This window comes from Mus caroli, unplaced genomic scaffold, assembly GCF_978045245.1.
Source record: "Mus caroli unplaced genomic scaffold, Mus_caroli_1 scaffold_1, whole genome shotgun sequence".
Classification (NCBI taxonomy): domain Eukaryota; kingdom Metazoa; phylum Chordata; class Mammalia; order Rodentia; family Muridae; genus Mus; species Mus caroli.
In genome coordinates this window covers 189,370,235-189,387,234 of record NW_028227256.1, presented here as the reverse complement: position 1 = coordinate 189,387,234, position 17,000 = coordinate 189,370,235, and the positions used below count along the sequence as shown (strand labels likewise).

General features: G+C 39.9%; 1 protein-coding gene across 3 annotated transcripts in view; it reads left to right on the top strand.

Moving 5' to 3' along the window:
- The window catches only part of Dtl (denticleless E3 ubiquitin protein ligase adapter), a 40,598-nt gene that overhangs the window by 20,482 nt on the left and 3,116 nt on the right, over window positions 1-17,000 (top strand). For all 3 annotated transcript variants that reach the window (XM_021170545.3, XM_085843897.1, XM_085843905.1), the window contains exons 11-14: window positions 934-1,046; window positions 6,053-6,142; window positions 9,185-9,320; window positions 15,899-16,731. In XM_021170545.3, the coding sequence (XP_021026204.1) occupies window positions 934-1,046; window positions 6,053-6,142; window positions 9,185-9,320; window positions 15,899-16,731 (1,172 nt within the window). The remainder of the gene's footprint in view (window positions 1-933; window positions 1,047-6,052; window positions 6,143-9,184; window positions 9,321-15,898; window positions 16,732-17,000) is intronic.

Sequence of the window (17,000 nt, the reverse complement as noted above, 5' to 3'; positions counted from 1 at the left end):
GTTCAATGCAAAAGATAAATAGCTTTGAAGCAGTGCTCAGAATGAAGGAACTTCTATTTTGCAGGTCTTTATCATAGTGAGGGAGGGGTTTTGTTGTTGTTGAGTGTTGTATCTGTGTGTACAGTTAAAGGCTATTATTGAGCCATAGTGTAGGTGCTGGGAATTGAACCCGGGGCCTCTAGAAAAACAGTCAATGCTCTTAACTCTAGAACCAATTTTTGGTCTTATTTTTATTTGAAAGGTATAAATACAAAGTATTTTTTTCTCCCAGTGTGTTTTTTAAATAGTATGGATTATCTAGTAAGAAACCTAACCCTGATGAAGCAGTTTACAGATGAGCATATATTATGCCCCTCTGGGTCCATCTATCACTCAGCCTGTTAAAGAGTTAGATTTAAAAAAAAAAAAAATCCAGGTGTATCTCTGAGTTCCAGGACATCCAGGGCTACACAGAGAAATCCTGTCTTAAAATGCCAATAGTAATAATAATAAAAATAAAAATAATAAATTTCGGCATGTCAGCCAGAATTCAAATGATTCTTTCCACTTATTTCTACCTTTTTCATGCAACAAATATTTGAGGCTTTATTCTGTTTAAAGTACTACAGTCTAGAAAAAGTGAGACATACCCTCGAAGCTCACAGTCTCGGTGGTAAGATCAGTGGAGAAAGTCCTATAGGATAAGATAGGATTAGGCATCCTGCATTCTTTTTCATGACATTGTCATATGACATTTGGTCAATTCCATAGCAAGTTTATGTTATGTTCAGTTACGAATACAAACCTTATTTTTAATCTATGTTTTATTTTGTTCTGTCTTGGCACTTGGTAACATAAGTTGAGACAGTAATAACACTTGTATGTTTTGTGTGTGCATTCATTGGAATACTGGAAATGATAGTAGCCAAGTAATTCGGTTTTTCTCCCTGGCAGTGGCTGTCTTCAATGGACACCAGAACTCTACCTTTTATGTAAAATCAAGTCTTAGTCCGGATGACCAGTTTTTAATCAGTGGTTCAAGTGATGAAGCTGCCTACATTTGGAAGGTGAGTTGTTACATCCCTACACAAATAGAAAGCTGTGATCTAGTGTGAGGTTTGTATAGCACAAGCACACACTACTTACTTTTTACATCAAATGTTTACAAGGTCACTTTGCTGGGCACTTCCTTTTATAAATAATGAATGCCATGGACCAAAAAGAAAAGTTGCCAGGGGTGGGGCATTCTGTAGGAGTCCTGCTGGACAAGTTGTCAGGAGATGGAGAATTCTTAAAGTGGTCAGAACCTCCGATGCTGTTGCTTCTTGGAAATTACGTACACTGCCCCTTCTGTTCCATATTATCAGACTCTTCCTTAGGTATCTGTCAGTTTCATGTAAACAGTTGCTCACAACTGTTGCTATAATTTTTCCTTATTTTTTTCTTATAGCAATATCTAGCCTTCAGGGTATTAACAGGTATTTTAATACAATTAATAGCATTGTTTAATATTTCCTTATTTTATAGATTCTCCATTACTGTTTAGTAAGTGAATATATGCTTCTTAAAATCCATATTTTTACATACCCATATTCTAAAGCAACTGCCATAAGCCAAGAAACTTAAATGATGTTAGTGGAAAGATATTAAAAAAAAGTACCATCTCATGGTTCTCTGACTCAGAGTTCTGAAATCGCTCCACCCAGCTCGCCAAGTTCCCACTTGTGGGTCGCTACCATGACAGCCCCACGCTTCCAAATTCCCACAGCCTTTTGAGGTGTGCTTCTTGCAAATCCACGCTTTGCCACTGTACCTTTCTCTCTGGAACCCAGTTGAGTTGCCACATGAAGGAAAACACCACACAAACTTAGTTCAGAATCAACAGGTAACTCAGCATCTAGACTCCTAATTAGTGAGCCATTCTAAGTTACATCCTCAAGTAGCAGATCCCATCAGATAAACGGGAGGCAACCCCACAGCCCAGCCCAGCTACAGTTTGGCCTCATCATCTCCAGCTTACTGGCCAACTTTCCTCTCCTGCTTCCCCTCTTCCACTCTACAAGTCCTGCCTATTCCTCACCCAGTGATTGGTCCCCTGAAATCTCTATTCATTAGGGAAGATTCTGCCACAGAAAAAAGTCCTGGGGGAAGTGCAGAAGGAGTTGCAAGAATGACATGGTCCCCACGGACATCGTCTAGTGACAGTCTCCCAGTAGTCACCAGATAGGGATGCCAGTCTGGCCAAGCAGTTGTGTTGGTTGTGTTCCTTAACATGAATCTTTGCTATTGGAGTTGCAATGAATTAGTGTATATCTGAGACTCCCATCTTACAGAAGGCCTCTTACCTGCTTTCTTTACTCTTCCTGGAGTTTTATACTGTCTACTTATATTACTAATACAAATGCTTCTCTTACATTTCAAATTTTGAGTTTCAAAGTTTTGCTCTTTGTATTTTGTTTCTTCCCTCACTGTCTTACTGAATTTATTTTTCTAACCTCCCAAGTTAGTTACAGAATTTCATTCATTCTACACGTCTGTCATTTGAGGTTTCTTTCTTGTAAGAAAACCAGGAACTGAAAATTTAGATGTATCATATAACATAATAAAATGGCCAATTCCATACATAAATACTAGATTAAAATATTCAAGCAAAAATACACATATGCCAACCATTGTTTTAAGCCATTTAGGTAAATTATTTAATTATAATTATATATGTAAACATATACATAAACATTTTCTTGCTGATTCTTTAAATTTCTCTACCACGGGATCCCTTTTTAAATGTTGTATTTGGTTAGTGAGAATTGAGGTGGTGCGCACTAAGTATTTGTTGGAGTTTCTAGCCCATTAGAAATCTTGTGACCACCACATATATGGGTGACCCTTACTAAATTCCCAGGTTTGGTTCCACATCACCAATGAATGGCATGGTTCAGACAGGATGTTCTGCCTGTCTTCACATAGCTCAGTGTGCAGGCCCTGATATTTGAGATCTTGGCAAGCTTGCTGCTCCTAAACTTGAATTTGCCCAGTGAGATGGCTCATTTTCTCTTTTCCATTATTAAAGGAAGGAGGAGTTTAAACAGGATTCCTTGAATGCTGAGTGTCCCCACCACTGGGGATCTATACTAAAGCTCTTGCATAATGAAAGAACAAAAGAAAAGAGTTTATATCTTCAGGCAAAAGAGAATGGCCTAAATGGAAATGGACTAAATCTGTGGACTCTGATACTAAGGCCCAACATTCTAATAAGACAAACATTGAACATTCCACTTTTTAATTTCCTACTCCTTGTCCCACTCTCTTCCCCCACACCTGTTTCTGATACAGCCACTGAATAGTATTGAAGTGGCTATAAATAAACGCATTTGGCATGGCCGTTCTCCCGCTGACTGGCAGGACACTGAGCTGACACTTTAGGATGTGTCAATGATCTCATGGCAAAATAAAGATCAGACTTGGTTTCCAATTGGCCATAGTAAGGAGATTTTTTTTGAGGAAAAGTGCTGATGGATTTTTTTCCCTGTATGCTTAAGTTCTCAAAGTGCTGTCTGAGGTCTAAAGGTGAGAGTCATTTACTTTAAGAGGTCCCTCAGAATTTTAGCTCTGTGATTCCTTGTGTTTTTAACATTCTATAGAAAATAGTGTGTGTGAGAGGACTGTTTCTCTGTTGACTACCCCATGGTATTTAGATGGTTTTCTGTTTTGTTTTGTTCTAACTTTAAATTAGTTTCCTTCCTACTCAAAAGGGAAGACATGAAATCAAATAATTATAGTAATGGTTTTTATAATAAATTTATGTTAAACTTAATTGGAAAAATCAATTCAAAGCCATTTGAGATTCATGAGAAAAATTAATCCTGTTTAAAGTACTCTTAAAGTGCTGTAAGATAGACCTGAGCAAGCCAGGCGTGGTGGCACACGCCTTTAATCCCAGCACTCGGGAGGCAGAGGCAGGCGGATTTCCCCATGGATGTTTGCCTATTTGAGATATTTTATATAAATAATATCACATAAAATATGGCATTTTGTGTCTGACTTTCATTTACTATGTTCTCCGGGTTTGGGCAAGTTTCACATTACTTCAGTACTTCTAAGGTAAAGAATGTTCTATTTTATAGGCAAAACATACTTTTTATCTGCTTACCACTTGATTGTTTTACTCTGTTATTAAAATTCTGCTGTCACCATTTGTATGTTTTTGCTGGAACGTATTTTTATTGCTCCTAGTACATTTAAGAATAGGTCGTGTGAGGCCAGGCAGTGGTGGTGCATGCCTGTCAGAGGCAGGTGGATTTCTGAGTTCGAGGCCAGCCTGGTCTACAGAGTGAGTTCCAGGACAGCCAGGACTGCACAGAGAAACCCTGTCTCGAAAAACCAAAAAAAAAAAAAAAAAAGATAGGTCATGTGATACTTAATTACACATTTTTTTAAAGTACCTTCTACCTATTTCTTGATCCTATATAAAGTACCTGGTTTATGAATTCAGTGAATAAATGCTAACTTTACTGCTATTAATGCTGGTTCCTTGCTCTATGAGTTTTTTTTTTTAAATGTTTACATGATGGTTTATTTTTATTTTTTAAAGATTTATATATTATTATATATAAGTACACTGTAGCTGGCTTCAGACAAACCAGAAGAGGGAGTCAGATCTCATTATGGGTGGTTGTGAGCCACCATGTGGTTGTTGGGATTTGAACTCAGAACCTTTGGAAGAGCAGTCAGTGCTCTTACCCACTGAGCCATCCTGCCAGCCCGCTCTATGAGTTTTTATAGGGGTCTTTTTTTCTTTAAGCCTGTAGAAAAGTTCAGAACTGGGTACTTTCTGTTGGCAGGCACTTGGTTTTTCTTAAACGTTTACTATTTTGTGTCTGTAGTTAGGTTCTCCTAGGTAAACCTTAACTTAGACACTAAGGACTGAACAGGGTCCTAGAATGATATGAAGTGTTTTACCAGAGATGCTTGCACAGGTGTGAAGATTTCCCCTGCTTTTGAGTCTTGGGTAAAGAGAAACCTAATGGACTAGGATCATCACAAATAGAGAGGAAGAATTCCTGGCTGAAACCATCCTTTAATGTCCTTTATAAGGAGTATTTTTTCTGTGAAAGAATGACTTATAGTCTATAGCATTGTAGGAATGATCTATGTATCTGTTAATACATTTAACTTTTAATTTAACAAGGCAAATTAGAGTATATTCTTTGTTTGTGTGGTTTTAATCATTGTGCATTTGTCTCATAGCAGAGACAAGAGTGGTAATGATTGAGTTGAATAACCTTATAGACCAGTGTCGGTTATCTTAGCTACAATCTGAAGACTCTGTTCAGCTGACTTAGTCATTGTCACAGGTATTCTTTCCAAAGTTGCCTCCTTCATGCAAATGATCCATGATTCAGAGCCTCAGGAAAATAGAGAATGTGTTCACCATGCACCTTGCTTTTCAAACACATCTACTAGTAACAGAGTAAGCTTGTACTCTATATGCTGGGGTTCCTGTGTGCTTTAAAATACATTGATAACTTTGGAAAGAATTGACTGTACAATGCTATCAAGTACTACCTATCACTGAAAGTATCCAATAATAAGAAAAAGTTTGAATGAAAAAATATAAATTGTAGCTCATGTCCCTTCCTTCAGATTGGAGGTTTATCCAAATGAAAGGATGATGCTTGGGGTTTTAGTCATAGTCAGTGTGTCTTGCTTTAAACAGAAAAATTAAACCTTTTTTCGTATCCTAAAAGGGCTCGTTGCCCATTACAGGTCCTTCAGGATTCCCATGGTCCTGGAGGTGGCTGACTATAGAGGATCTGGATGTGACTACTGTGTAAAGCAGGACTGGGTTGAAGAGCAGTACCTGGAACTGAACTTCAGCGCTCAGTGGCTGAGGGACAGTGCCAAAACTGCATTTTAATTTAAATAAGAGCTGCTGCTGTTTGAACTCAGAGTCTTACCTCTGACTGTTGGGCTTTACTAACAACCCTAAAGCCTAGGACGGAGGCGGGGAGGGAGGCTCTGGCCTCTATGCAGGAGCAAGCACCATTCTGACTGCTCTCTCTGGTTTGCCTAGGTTTCCATGCCATGGCATCCTCCTACTGTGCTCCTGGGTCATTCTCAAGAGGTCACGTCTGTGTGCTGGTGTCCATCAGACTTCACCAAGGTTTGTAGATGAGTCTTCATAACTGATTTTAAAAAGTAGATCCCAGATTTGCATGTTTTCCCACAGATTATTTCAAATGATCCAGACTTTGATGTTTAGACATGTAAACGCATCCAGAGCGATTTCCTGTGTGAGTCACAGCACACACTTTCTCCTGGCCTTTCTTACCAATAGGAAAATCACTATGTGCTTCGTTTCTAATCCACTGAGCTCTTCCTTTTCTTAAATAGGAGATGAAATTTTGAACTGAAGATAAATCTTAAAATCTGAAGTGAAGGTCTAGAGAGGTGTTAAGAGCAAACACTGTTCTTTAAGAGGTCGACCTGAGTTTGGTTCCTAGCATCAACATCAGGAGCCTCATAGCCAGCTGCCCATAACTCCAGCTCCAGGGGGATCCAGCACATCTGGCCTCCATGTTGTGTACCTGCTAAACTTTGAGACACATGCAATTAAAAATATATAGATTTTAAAAAATATATTTAAGCCGGGCGTGGTGGCGCACGCCTTTAATCCCAGCACTCGGGAGGCAGAGGCAGGCGGATTTCTGAGTTCGAGGCCAGCCTGGTCTACAAAGTGAGTGCCAGGACAGCCAGGACTACACAGAGAAACCCTGTCTCTCAAAACCAAAAAAAATAAATAAATAAAAATAAAAAATATATTTAAACCAAATCTAAGATGAAAAACTAGTAAGTGGCTGGAGGATGGCTCCATGGGTAAAAACACTTGCTGTGTAATCATAAGGACCTGAGTTCAAATCTCCATCAATTTTAAAAGCTGGGTAGTTGCACGTGCCTATATTTTGTCATTGGGAATTAGAACATTCCGGGAGCTTGATGGACAGCTAGTCTGCGTAGCTGGAGTGGTCATGAACTTCTGATTTAGTGGGAAGCCCTGTCCTGTCTCAGGAGCTATAGGAGAGACATACCCACCCTCCCTCTGGCCTCAGTGTGCCCATGCATAGTACTCACACAGACATAAAACCCTCTCCACAGCTCAGAGCAGTAAATGAAGATGTGAAGAGAGTCAATAAGTTGAAAGTTAGTTTTTGCCCTTTTTACATATTACTAGCATACATTAACAGTAACAGCTGGCTATTTGCTACAAAGTGATGTGACTTTTCACACATAACTGACAAAGTGGTTACTGTCAAGTTTTAACAGGGCCTGTGCTAAACTACACAAAGCAGGTCAGAAGACTAGTAGCCACACAGCTTAAAATGTAAAAAGACCAGAAGTAAAAGCTGTGTTTACATACAGGAAGCTTTATTGCTTGTCTTGGTTTTGACTTCAGTTTTCTAATCTTGCAGACCCATGGCACTGGCAGCCTGTTAGCAGTTTCAGAACTGCTGTGGATTTTTCCTAGGGTTTGTTTGTCTTGCTGTTACAAGTATGCACAAGAACAGGCTTCATTATGACGCTTTGATGTACTTACAGCAGTTCCTTGTTCAGACAGACCTTTCTTAAACTCGTTACTGTAGTAGCCATTCTCGTGGCGTTTCCTCTCTAAGACTATGTAATACCTAATAAAATGCCTTGCTTTTGGGTTGTCAGCCCATTGTGAACTTACTAAGTTAAACCACTTTTAATTATTTATTTCATTATACCAACTATTTCCAACTATTGTATTTCCTATGGGAAAAAAAACTTCAGAAATGTCAAGCAAGATTAACTACACTCATCGAGTGACCACTCCTTTTAAAACTTCCTTAAAGTAATTTTTTTCAAAAGCTTAGAATTGGGGAAGTTGAGTTTGTCTTTTAAGCCTTAAATTCTAGAATAGAAGCCGTAGTTTGAATTCCAGCTTTTCCATTTCATCATGATACTTTGGACCCAAAAAAAAAAATGTTTTGTAGAATTTTGGTTTTGAGAGAGAATATTTTGCTGCTGTCTAGCTCAGAGCTCCAAACTCACTGTCTTCCTGCCCTAGCCTTACAGGTGCTTGGATTACAGGTATACACCACTGTGCCCCGCTTTAAAGGGTTTTTAAATAAGATAAAAGAATGTAAAGAAGCAGGTGTCCGTAAATATAATTATTGTCACTATAGAGCAATTGTGGAGTTCCAAACATTTTTTGTTGAGTAAATATGTGTCTTTTGGCCTCCCAGTAAGGGAAGGAAAATGTTGCCAGTCTCTTGGGGGCCACAAGTTAAAAGAACGTGTGTTCTTTTTTCCTTTCTGTTTAGTGACTGAAATAGAGAAATTGTATAAACAAATGCTGGGGAACAGCTCTGGCATTAGTGGCCATTTGCCTCTAGCTCTTCAGGCTGGGCTTTCTCTGCCATAAAAGGCTTGGGACCAAGATCAGGAATGGTCGGATATTTTTAAAGGGGCAAAGGTTATTTTTAACTTCTTTGAGAATAGTGAACTTTTGTTTTTCCAGATTGCTCCTTTACCTATCTGAAAGAGCATCTCTGAGTCTTCGAAGAGCAGCTCTTTTGCACTTGTTGTGGACTGCTGGAGGCACAAGCTATGTCTCATCTGGGAAATGTTCTCGTTGCTTTAGCCATAAGATTAAGCATACAGAATTTAGAAGAAACTTAGAGAATTGATATGTGTTGATTGATCATTTCATAAAAGGAAACCATAGATACATAACATTACATAAAAAGTTAGAGATGTGAGTTGCCCATCTTCTTTGGAGAGCAAAAAGAAATGAGTCTGTAAGTATAAATGGCTGAGGAGAGAATGGCGTGCTGGAGAGAGAGCCCTCTGCTCTTGTTGCAGAGGACCCAGACTTAGTTCCCAGCACCCACATGACGACTCTAACTTCATTCCCATTGAGTCTGATGCACTTTTCTGTTCTCCGTTGCTATACGTGTGCATGCAAGAAACCAACGTTTGTATCATTGGAAATCTAGAATGATTCTGAAACACAAGGGGTAGAGAAGTAGGTGATCTTTCAGATGTCATCTGTTTTATGTTACAGCAGAGAAAACTAGTCGCTACTCATGAGCCCTTAGCTAACATCTTTTGTTTGTTTGTTTGTTTGTTTGTTATGAAACTTTATTTGAGACTTCATTCACATTCTCTTCCTGGTTCTTAGATTGCAACCTGCTCTGATGATAATACACTAAAAATCTGGCGCTTGAATAGAGGCCTAGAGGAGAAACCAGGAGGTGATAAACATTCCATAGTGGGTTGGACCTCTCAGAAGAAAAAAGAAGTGAAAGCCTGCCCCGGTAAGGATAGCATGCATTCTCCAAGGATTTTTGGTGGTGGTGGTGGTTTCTTTCTCTCGTTAGTTGAGTCCTACTGTGTACTATGGGAGCCTAGGTTTGCTCTTGTTTTGTAATATTTTTAAAGAAAAGCATCATTTTGGCTTTTTTTTCCCTTCAAGATTTATTTATTTTATGTATGTGAGTACACTGTTGCTGTCTTCAGACACACCGGATCCCGTTACAGATGGTTTTGAGTCAACATGTGGTTGCTGGGAATTGAACTCAGGACCTCTGAGAAAGCAGTCAGTGTTTTTAGCTGCTGAGCCATCTCTCTAGCCCTCGGCATTTCTTAGAAGAGAATTATCCAGATCACAACTCTGTTTATCTATGGAAAGCACAGTAATATATTTAGCCAACACATATTTATGGACTGTCATGTACTAGGTACTCTTAGTTTTGATTGGCAATGACCAGAAGACTCAAATCTCAGATATAAACACATGAAATAACAGGAACTGCTTAGTAGCATAAGTGAGAGAAAAGAATGGAAATTGCTGTCAAATGTTTCTATGATAGAGGGGCCTCATTGACTTGAGTAAGTGAAGTACTTGGTGAGCCGTGTGGCTATTTGGAAGACTATTCCAGATACAGCATGGCAAGGGTAAGGTGCTGCAGCAGGGGAGCACTGGCATGTCTCCTCTGCCTCAGTGTCCTTAGCACTAAAGCAGTGAGGGACAGCAGGAAAGCAGTAGTAGCAGAAAACGAAGTTTGTGTATAACCGAAATCTTCAAAGCCTCTGTGTGGCAGCACACACATCCCTTTAATCCCAGTACTCAGGAAGAGTGAGTTTGAGGCTAGCCTGACCTTCTCTCTAGCACATCAGCCTTTGCACACTATAAGCCAACTTCCATAACAGATTGTCTGCTATTAACTATACTGCCTTTCTTTTTTTTTTTTTTTTTTTGGTGTTTTCAAGACAGGATTTCTCTGTGTAGCCCTGGCTGTCCTGGAACTCACTCTGTAGACCAGGCTGGCCTCAAACTCAGAGATCTGCCTGCCTGTCTCTGCCTCCCAAGTGATGGGATTAAAGGCATGCTGTTTTCTGGCTTTCTTAACACTAACTGCAAGGTATAACCCTCTTCCTTTGACCTGCTTTTCCAGCCAGCACCTGCTCTATTAATTATACTTTGCCACTCAAGGAGTTTGTAAGTCTTGAGTGGAGGTCAACTGTTGTAGTTTGATAAAGTTCTAGGTAAGTCTGTTGTACAGCCAAGATTGAGATGCTCTGGTCTGGGCATTAAATGACAGGCTGATTATTCTAATTTCGAAGATACAGAACTCTGACTTGTTGAAGCTCAAGTGTTTGTTGTCATTTGATTAGACAGCAGGATAATTACTGTCCGTTTCTTAGGGCACCTTACCATTAACAGCCATGAAGTTTCACATTGTTCAATAATTCTTACTAAACACAAAGTCCTCATCTCCTTCCTCTGGTCTCACTATCAAGCTTAGGAAGCAGGTGCAAAAATTATATGATAACTGTACTACAAATCTTTGTTCTGGCTATATTAGTGAAGGGCTTGAGAAACCATGTCTTCTGTGAAAGGGGAGCTGTTTTGGAAAAAGTCTATGAATACGAGGTTAGTGTTACCGGATCATTGAAACATAGCGATTTTTGCCTTGCAAGGAAGGGGCCAAAAATACACATAAACTGAGACGGGTATGATAATGTGCAGCCTGTTGAGAGAAGCAGTGAGTAGTGTCCTGTTGCAGGATCCTAAAGTAGTATGCTGAAGGGTTGGGGCCAAATGGCGGCTATCCTTTGAATATAAAGAAGCTGCAGGTTGAATAGTAGTGCACTCTAGAGTGGGGGTTTGTTTGCAGGACAAGCATATAGCTCCATGTGTGCTAGAGCTTTTTGTCTACTTTGTCCAGTTTACATAAAGCCCTGTGTTTGATCTCTACCACCAGAGAGAGAAAGAAAGGAAAAGGGCTTTAGAACAGTAGCTTAGTTGGCCACATGTAATCAGACGTCACAAATGGTTTGTAAGACTGACATTCTCAAGTGAAATAGAAAATAGTGGGTCTTTAAGTGAATAGGCAATGACGTGACACAGTTAGAGGGGGCATAGCAGCTGGGTCCTAAAAACCAGTTATATTGAAAAGGAAGAGCAAGGACACAATATGTATGTGTGGACAACATGATCCTTAGTGCTTGGTTGGGTTTTTAACTATTTGCATATATTTGCATGTGCTAATAACTAATCATGGTAAATGATGACATGCACAGCATACACATGAAATGGGGGTGTTATTGAAGAAGACTCTTCCTTTGTGCTGCTGGGACTCTATGCTGTAGGATTTCATGGTTTTATAACTAGGTTAGTACTTAAAGACAAAATTTTAATTTTACCAAAGTTTTGCTAACCTTTAGTGTTCACAAACTCTTCTCTTTGACCCCATATCATAACATCCTAAAGAAGAAATTACCCAATTTCTTTTTTTTTAACAAAGTAACCTGTTTCTTTTTTTTTTTTTTTTTTTTTGATTTATTTATTTATTTATTTATTATATGTAAGTACACTGTAGCTGTCTTCAGACACTCCAGAAGAGGGCGCCAGATCTCGTTACGGATGGTTGTGAGCCACCATGTGGTTGCTGGGATTTGAACTCTGGACCTTCGGAAGAGCAGTCGGGTGCTCTTACCCACTGAGCCATCTCACCAGCCCCGAAATTACCCAATTTCTTAACCATCTTCCAGTCTCTCCTCTGCTCTCCAGTATCGTGTTTCTGTTAACCTTTATTAGATACTTGCAGCATGTGGCTTTTGAGTATCAAAAACTTGATAACAACTATTCTTTATCCCATTTATTCTTTACCCAAAAGCCTTATTGGAACTTGGTATGTTGCTAGACATGTAGTATTTCAGGACTTCTGTGCAAATACACATATGGGTTGTTTAAATGGAGGACGTGATTATCGACCTGAACTGAGCAGTACATCCAATGACCCCTTCTTCATTCCTGCTATAGCCAGTTACCGTAATCAAAGCCAGAGGAGATGTGTGATGCCCGTGACTAACGTCCTTTTCATAGCAGCTTAGGACAGTGACGTTGCCAGCTGTGACTTTACTGGAAGAACAAACTCACTTTAGACAAGTCTAAGCACTAAGAACTTTGATTCAAGACAAGACTGATGAAATAGTGAGGACAGAATAATACACTAAGATTGGCTCTGTAAAACTTTATTTTTGCTGAGAGAGATCTATTACATGTCTTTTTTAAAAATAGGGGTTTTTGGGGGGGGTCGTTTTGTTTTTTGTGTTTTTTTTTTTTTAATGAGTACTTTACCTGCGTGTATATATGAAGAGGCCAGAAGAGGGGAGTTGGAGCCTCTGGGACTGAAGTTAACAGATGTGGATACTTGAAGCTGAATCTAGGTACCCTAGAAAACCAGCCAGTACTCCTAACTCCCTACCCCAGCCATCTTTTCTTCTCAGATTACATTTTCTATCAGTCCATTAAATTTACTTTTTAAGTAAATGAAATTTAATAATTATCAAAAAGACTGACTGAGAATGAATCAGTGATTTTTTTTTCTTGTTATTTAATTTGGAAAGCTCAAAAAATAGTGAAAAATTCAGTATTGGCTGTTGGAGTTTATGAGGGCAGAAGCATAAGCTTTGTAAGAATTCCCAGGAAATATTTGTCATGTGTGGGGTAAGGACACAGACCCGTCCACAAGCTTGATTTGCTTTCCAAAGAGCAGGCACTTAATTCTGAATGTTCTTTGGCATTCTTCGACTTGTGAAAATTAGTAGCCATTTGTAAACTAAGCAGGAAGGCTGATAAACCTCAGTGGGATCACTTCTGTAAGGATAAGATGTTTCACTTCACAGATGTGACAAGGTAAGTCGTGTGAATGGTTGAGCCCAAGGCAAGTACTGAGTGATTGTGCCAAGTTCTGGGTCTATGCATTTGCGTTGGAGAACCTGAGGCCTTCAAAGGTTTACAAGAGCAGCAGTGTCACTTCATTAGGACTAAGGTACCACTAATAACCTGCATTCCTGTTAAAGTGCGCTATGATGCATGTTAAAGGTTATATTGCATCTGTTCCTTAGTGTACTGCCAGAATTATCAGTGGAACCAGCATTCACGTGAGACGTGTTGGTGATAAAAGTAAAAGATAGAATCTCATGTTAAAAATGTTTTAGGCTAGAAAATTTTAAATGAGCAAAATGATAATAGTAAACATTTGTCAGAAGGCCTTTTAAAAAGCATGTTAAAAAATGTTAAATGCTACTAGCCAACAGGAAGATATAAATTCAGACCACAATGACACAAGTCACCTCAGCTGTTACAAGGCTTGGTGTTGAACTCCCTGTGGTCCCAGAAGGTTAAGGAAATATGTAATTTAAGGTCAGTCGAGAACATGGTAAACCCTGTCCCAAAACAAATTAACAAAAAGGATAATAGGTGTGGGTGAGGATGCATACGATCAGTACTCCTATAAATTATTTCTACTGTTTTGGGAAAATGGGACAGCAATTTCTTTTTTAAAAAAATTAAAAATATGTATCACAGGGCTCCCAATGGAGAAGCTAGAGAAAGTACCCAAGGAGCTAAAGGGATCTGCAACCCTATTGTTGGAACAACATGATGTACTAACCAGAACCCCGGAGCTCTTGTCTCTAGCTGCATATGTATCGAAAGATGGCCTAGTCGGCCATCATTGGAAAGAGAGGCCCATTGGACTTGCAAACTTTATATGCCCCAATATAGGGGAATGCCAGGGCCAAAAGAATGGGAATGGGTGGGTAGGGAAGTGGGGGGCGCTATGGGGGACTTTAGGGATAGCATTGGAAATGTAATTGAGGAAAATATGCAATAAAAATATTAAAAATCAAAAAAAAAATTAAAAATAGAGCTCCCATATGATCCAGCAATCACACTTTTGGGTACATATCCAGAGGAATCCTCAGTATGTGGAAGAGACCCCTGCACTCACTCACATAGTCACTGCAGGTTATGCATACCATCCACGGAGCAGAATCAGCATTAACTGTGATCACAAGAGAATAAAGACAGTTGTGTATAAATGGTAGTGAGGAAGTTTAGATTGGAGGGAGGGATCAGATTTTTTTTTGAAACAGGATTTTACTGTGTAACCCTAACTGGCCTTTAACTCATGATCCTTCTGCCTCAGCCTGTAAGTTCTGAGAATCTAGGTATATTCCATCATACCTGGATTGTTCAGCTATTAAGAAAGCCAGGCACAGAAAGGAAATAATACTGCATATTTCGTCTGTGTAGAACCCAGACTGGAGTTAGGAAGAAGCCATTGTTGTCATCTATTCCTCCTTTTCTTCCTCCTCCATAAAGATATGAGAAACTTGTCTTGTTTTTTTGTTTTGTTTTGTTTTGTTTTGTTTTGAAGCAGGGTTTCTCTGTATAGTCCTGGCTGTCCTAGAACTCATTCTGTAGACCAGGCTGGCCTTGAACTCAGAAATCCATCTGCCTCTGCCTCCCAAGTGCTGGGATTAAAGACGTGTGCCACCACTGCCGGGCAAAAGTTTTTTACTTACTAATTATATGTAAATACACTGTTACTGTCTTCAGACACCCCAGAAGAGAGAGTCAGATCTCATTACGGATGGTTTTGAGCCACCATGTGGTTGCTGGGATTTGAACTCAGGACCTTTGGAAGAGCAGTCTGTGCTCTTACCCGCTGAGCCATCTCTCCAGCCCCCTTGTTTTGTTTTAAAGAATTATTTTATTGTATGTATGTGAGTATATGTCCCCTGAGTGCAGTTGCCTGTGCAGACAAGAAGTATCAGATTCCCTAGTGTAGGAGTTACAAGCTCTAGTAAGCTGCAAGATATGGCTCTTTTTTTCTTTTTCTTTTTCTTTTTTTTTTTTTAAAAGGAGAACTGATTGTGTGGTGGTGCACACCTTTAATCCCAGCACTTGCGAGGCAGGCAGGAGGATTTCTGAGTTCCAGGACAGCCAGGGCTATACAGAGAAACCCTGTCTCGAAAAAAGGAGGGCAGATCAACAAGTGGGAGGTATTATTTGAAGGTTATAAAGTTTTGTGTGCATACAAGTAGGAACATGGAAAATTTTTAAATATTAATCTTATTATGAGGTGATAGATTATATCATAAATCTATTTAATCATTTTACAATATGTGCGTATGTTACAATGTCACATTTATCCCCAAATTCATAGGATAAAAAGTACAACCGTATGGTGAAACACCATGTGCCTTTTGATCTCGTTTTTATAGCCAGTTTGTGGTGTGCTTTGTGTCATCCGCACGTGGAGACTGTGGGGGGTTTACTTGTGCTTTAGAAGTTTTATCTTTCCCAGGCTTTGCCAAGTATATGTTTTACATCAGGGGCTTAGGAAACTGGCAGTTAGACACGGAAGAGGAAAAGTGCTAGGGGGGGAATGGTAGAAATGGAATGATTTTAGCTATCTATTTACTGACAAACCAACCCTTAGATGATGATGTTAGATATGCCCCTTGATTTCAAGAAAAATATCAAGGACTTTATTACATCATTCTTTCTGATTTTCATGCTCTTCTTCATTTTCAGTAACGGTACCAAGTAGCCAGAGTACTCCTGCCAAAGCTCCCAGAGCCAAGAGCAGTCCATCCATCTCCTCTCCTTCATCAGCAGCTTGTACTCCAAGCTGTGCAGGAGACCTCCCTCTTCCTTCAAGTACCCCCACATTCTCAGTCAAAACCACTCCTGCCACGACCCGTTCTCCAGTCAGCAGAAGAGGCTCCGTCTCTTCTGTGTCTCCCAAGCCACTCTCATCTTTCAAGATGTCGCTTAGAAACTGGGTGACCCGAACACCTTCCTCATCACCACCTGTCACTCCACCTGCTTCTGAGACAAAGATCTCGTCTCCAAGAAAAGCTCTTATTCCTGTGAGCCAGAAGTCATCACAGGCAGATGCTTGCTCTGAATCTAGAAATAGAGTGAAGAGGCGTCTCGACTCAAGCTGTCTGGAGAGTGTGAAACAAAAGTGTGTGAAGAGTTGCAACTGTGTCACTGAGCTTGACGGCCAAGTGGAAAGTCTTCATTTGGATCTGTGCTGCCTTTCCGGCACCCAGGAAGTCCTTAGCCAAGACTCCGAGGGTCCAACCAAATCAAGCAAGACTGAAGGTGCTGGCACAAGCATCTCAGAACCTCCTTCTCCTGTCAGTCCTTATGCTTCTGAAGGCTGTGGACCACTGCCTCTTCCTTTGAGACCTTGTGGAGAAGGATCTGAGATGGTGGGCAAAGAGAATAGCTCCCCAGAGAATAAGAACTGGTTGTTGGCCATAGCAGCCAAACGCAAGGCAGAAAATTCATCCCCAAGAAGTCCATCATCCCAGACGCCCAGTTCCAGGAGACAAAGTGGGAAGACGTCACCAGGCCCGGTAAGCTTACAATGTGGGAGGACACATGTCCTATTTGAAGGGGACTAGATGCAGTTCTGAAGATTGTCTGGGAACCAGGTTAATAACTTTGCCCTGTTACTCCATTAATCCTTTTGTCTGCTCACATTCTTCAGTATTACTTACTGCTTGACTCACTAAAGCCTTCCTCTCACCATCCAGAGTGTCGATTCAAAAATATCTCTCCTGGTAGACAGTATGGTTTTTTTTTTTTTTTTTTAGGTAAACTTTATTCTTGGGAAACTTGCCAA